The sequence below is a fragment of the Vicia villosa genome, linkage group LG6 (genome assembly GCF_029867415.1).
Source record: "Vicia villosa cultivar HV-30 ecotype Madison, WI linkage group LG6, Vvil1.0, whole genome shotgun sequence".
Classification (NCBI taxonomy): Eukaryota; Viridiplantae; Streptophyta; class Magnoliopsida; order Fabales; family Fabaceae; genus Vicia; species Vicia villosa.
The window spans coordinates 63,424,705-63,429,645 of NC_081185.1; the positions used below are offsets into that span (position 1 = coordinate 63,424,705).

At 33.3% G+C, this 4,941-nt stretch overlaps 1 protein-coding gene across 1 annotated transcript; it reads left to right on the forward strand.

The window, feature by feature from the left end:
- Positions 1-832: 832 nt before the first annotated feature.
- Positions 833-2,035, forward strand: LOC131613767 (uncharacterized). The gene has a single exon (XM_058885412.1). The coding sequence runs from the start codon at positions 833-835 to the stop codon at positions 2,033-2,035; it is 1,203 nt and encodes a 400-aa protein (XP_058741395.1).
- The last annotated feature ends 2,906 nt before the right edge of the window (positions 2,036-4,941 follow it).

Here is a 4,941-nt window from a genome sequence, read left to right on the forward strand (position 1 = left end):
CTTGAATGATTCCCTCCTCAACCCGACTAAACCTATTAGTCGCATTAGACGAGAGATAAAAAATATATAAAATTTAAAACACATTTAATTTGCTGCCCGCGACGATCAATCTATCGATCTGAGTAACCAGCAATGCCCCTTAATCCGTTAGCTATACTGACCAAATCTATTGGTCATCGCATCTAACGGTGCCATATCAAATCAGGGTTGTACGCCCAAAACCTCTAAAAAACACTAAACCACGATACTACGGATTTTCATCCCTTCAATTGCGATTTTCAAATCACAACTTCTAAAACTACGACAGGCCATTCAAAAAGCCTTTAAACAATTTCAAACCACAAAATTCAATCCTATGGCGTACAACCCTGTGCCCGAACTACGTTGACTCTGATTCTCCATAAGGAGATACGTAGGCACTTGGTAACAAGGCGAGTCCCCCACCCTAAAATCTCAATTTTCCCCCTATTCACTTCCTTAGCTATAAAAATTAAATATTTTAGCCATAAACTGGTACCTTAGATTCAAAGCCAATAGGAAAGGGTCGAGGGTGCCTAACACCTTCCCTCGACCTGATTATAATAACTTACCCCGAATCTCTAAACTGCGTAGGGTTTCCTATTCGCCCTTCAGAATAGGTGGCGACTCTAAAAGCTAATTTTTAGGGCAGGTTGCTACAACACTTTAACACCAATTACTTAAAACCTCTAAAAGGGACACAATCCAACCCCCCTTGTTGTGTCGTACCTTATTCCATCAATTGGTATCAGAGCTACGGGCTCTGAATATACAGAACACTTAACCGTGTTAGAGTTAATCGATCAAACAGGAAATGACTGATACAAAGTTTATAGCTGAAGGAGGATCATCACACAGGCCTCCTTACTTTAATGGTTCTGACTACTACTACTGGAAAGGTAAGATGAGATTGTTACTACTATCTCAAGATAACAACATGTGCTCTGTGGTTGAAAATGGCAACTACACTCCAATGACTTCTGCAACAGACACGATTACGTCAGTTCCAAAAACTCAGTCACAATGGACAAAAGAAGAAAACGACAAGGTACTACTAAACTCTAAAGCTCATATTATATTATCATGTGCTCTTAGCAGGGAAGAATACGACAGGATAGAGGAATGCACAACTTCCAAAGAAATCTGGGATGCTCTCAAAATACATCATGAAGGAACAAATCATGTTAAAGAAGAAAGAATTGATCTAGGAGTCAGGAAATTTGAAACCTTCGAAATGAAGGAAGAAGAAACCATAGATGAAATGTTCTCTAGATTCACTGTAATTGTCAATGAACTTAGATCACTTGGTAAAGCTTATACTGCTCATGAAAGAATCAGAAAAATTCTAAGATGTCTCCCAAAAATTTGGAGACCTATGGTAACAACTATATCACAAGCAAAAGATCTGAAGATTCTACAAGTTGAAGAACTTATAGGATCTCTTCGTGCTCATGAAGGTATCCTCAATGAAGGTAAACCACAAAGAAAAGGTAAAATGATAGCTCTTAAAACCTCTCAAAATTCTGCATCTAAAATCACCACTTCACAAGGAACAACTGAAGAAGATACCCGATTTCTATCTGAGGATGAAAATGATCTGGCTTTAATCTCTAGAAGAATTCAACAAATGATTTTAAAAAGAAATCAAAACAGAAAATCATTTCAACCCAGGAAAGAATACCAAAAACCTGAGATTAATAAAAGCAAGATTACATGCTATGGATGCAACAAACTTGGACACTTCAAAACAGAATGTCCACTCAAAACTCATAGGAACTTCTCCTCTAAAAAATCCATGCTTGCACAATGGGATGACTCAGAGAACTCTAACTCTGAAGCCGAAGATGAGGAAGCCAACTTATGCCTGATGACTAACTCCGACTCTGAAGAGGTAAATACACTAAACTATTGTTATACCTGCAAAGAAATAGGAATTCTATTCGACAATTTATTAGAAGATTCAAATATCTTAACTCAGAAATGTTTCTTTCAAAAAGAACAAATTCACACTCTTTAAACTGAAAAAGAAGATCTAATAAAATCCAACCTAAAACATTTAGAAACCATTAAGGAGTTACAAAAGGCATATTCTTGTTTGTCATTACATCAGAAATTTATTAATGAAAAAATCAAACCTCTTAACAATCAAGATAAAATTGAAAATCTTGAAAATCAAGTAGAAACTCTTACTAGAGATATAACCTCCTTTGTAAAATCTACTGAAACATTTCAAAAAAGAATGGGATCTCAATCAGGGGTCTTTGATAAAGCTGGCTTAGGATTTAAACAATCTGAAAATCAAATGATCTATGAAAATTTTTTCCTTCCAAATAAAAATAGAACTAAAATCCAAATAAAAGAAAAAAATATTTTAAAAGAGAAAAATATTACCAAACCAAAATGTTGTTATTGCAAGAAAACAAATCATCTTGAAAAACATTGTTATTTCAAAAAGAAAACCACTATATCAAAAGATCATATTTCTAACAACAAAGGACCCAAAGAAATATGGGTACCTAAAAGGCTACTAACGCATAATGCAGGAATGTCTTCTGATTCTCAAGAAAAAGCCTTGGTACTTAGACAGTGGCTGCTCAAGACATATGACTGGAGATAAGGAAAGTTTTGTCTCTTTCAAAAATAAAGAAGGAGGAACTGTAACCTTTGGAAACAATGATAAAGCAAAAATCAAAGGTATTGGTTCCATAGGTAAAAAAGGTAATATCTTTATAAACAATGTGCAATATGTGGAAGGATTAAAACACAACCTTCTTAGCATTAGTCAACTATGTGATGATGGCTATGAAGTTAGTTTTAATCAAAATTCATGCATTGTAAAAATCCCATCTTCTGACAAAATTCTTTTTCTAGGAAAAAGGCACAAAAATCTTTATACATTTTATTTAGATGATCTTTCATCTGAATCTTGCTTTTTATCTAAGGAAAAGGATAAATGGCTATGGCACAGAAGATGTGGTCATACAAGTATGAAAAATATTTCAACACTTTCAAAATTAGATCTTGTTAGAGGTCTTCCCAAACTTAATTTTGAAAAAGACTCAATTTGTGAAGCTTGCATAAAAGGCAAACAGGTCAAAAGTAGTTTTCATTCAAAAAATATTGTGTCAACACACAAACCTTTGGAACTCCTTCATATTGATTTGTTTGATCCTGTAAAAACTTCAAGTCTAAGTGGGAAAAGATATGGCTTTGTCATTGTTGATGATTTTTCAAGGTACACATGGGTACTTTTCTTAAAAAATAAAGATGACTCTTTTGAAGCATTCAAAATATTTTGCAAAAAAGTTCAAAATGAAAGAAACTCAAATATTGTTGCTGTAAGAAGTGATCATGGAGGAGAATTTGAAAATATTTCCTTTAAAACCTTCTTTGATGAAAATGGTATATCTCACAATTTCTCCTGTCCAAGAACACCTCAACAAAATGGTGTTGTAGAAAGGAAAAATAGAACTTTACAAGAAATGGCTAGAACTATGATAAATGAATCAAATGTTGAAAAATATTTCTGGGCTGAAGCTATCAATACTTCTTGCTATGTTTTAAATAGAGTAACCATAAGGAAAATCTTGAAGAAAACTCCTTATGAACTATGGAAAAATAAAACTCCAAATATTTCATATTTTCATATCTTTGGATGCTATTGCTATATTCTTAACAACAAAGATTCTCTAGGAAAATTTGATTCAAAATCTGACAAAGGCATCTTTCTTGGTTATTCCTCAACATCAAAAGGTTACCGAATTTAAAATTTGAAAAATCAATGTGTAGAAGAAAGCATGCATGTTATGTTTGATGAACTAAATGTTGCAGCTTTAGAAAAATCTCACGAGGATGAAGTAACCGATTTAGAAGCAATTCCTAACACTCAATCAACAGATACGAGCAACACTATGAACATTATCCAAGAAGCTAAAAACAACTCTGAACAACCTACAGCAAATCCTCCGAAAGGATGGAAAAGTGTAACTGATCATCCTCATGAACAAATAATAGGAGACACCTCTGATCAGGTAAGAACTAGAAATTTCTTTAAAGATAACTCTAATAACATGGCAATGATATCTCAGGTAGAACCAAATAATATCAATGAAGCATTAAAAGATGAATCTTGGATGGAAGCCATGACAGAAGAATTATCTCAGTTTGAGAAAAGCCAAGTTTGGAAACTGGTTCCTTACCCTCAAGATAAAACTATTATTGGTACAAGATGGGTGTTCAGAAATAAACCTAATGAAAATGGAAAAGTAATCAGAAACAAAGCTAGACTCGTAGCTCAAGGTTATAATCAACAAGAAGGTATAGATTATGATGAAACATATGCACCCGTGGCAAGGTTAGAAGCTATTCGAATTCTTTTAGCATGTGCTGCTCATAAAAATATTAAACTTTTTCAAATGGATGTAAAAAGTGCCTTTTTAAATGGATTCCTAAACGAGGAAGTATATGTTCATCAACCACCTGGCTTTGAAAAACATTCTCATCCTAATCACGTTTTTAAATTAACAAAAGCATTATATGGTCTTAAACAAGCTCCTAGAGCCTGGTATGAAAGACTTAGTATTTTTCTCATTAAAAATGATTTTCTCAGAGGAAAAATTGATACAACTCTTTTCAAAAAATCACACAAAAATGACTTACTAATAGTTCAAGTTTATGTTGATGACATCATACTTGGGTCAACAAATGAAAAAATGTGTGATGATTTTTCAAAACTGATGCAAAGTGAATTTGAAATGAGTATGATGGGTGAACTCAACTTCTTTCTGGGTTTACAAATAAAACAACTCAAAAATGGCATTTTCATATGTCAAGAAAAATACATTAAATATTTATTAAAAAAATTTGGAATGAATGAAGAAAAAATTATGGTAACACCTATGCATCCCTCTTCAAATCTTGATA

Bases quoted from the DNA above. Each gene is read 5' to 3' on its own strand.
- LOC131613767 (XM_058885412.1), top strand. From the start codon at position 833: ATGACTGATACAAAGTTTATAGCTGAAGGAGGATCATCACACAGGCCT.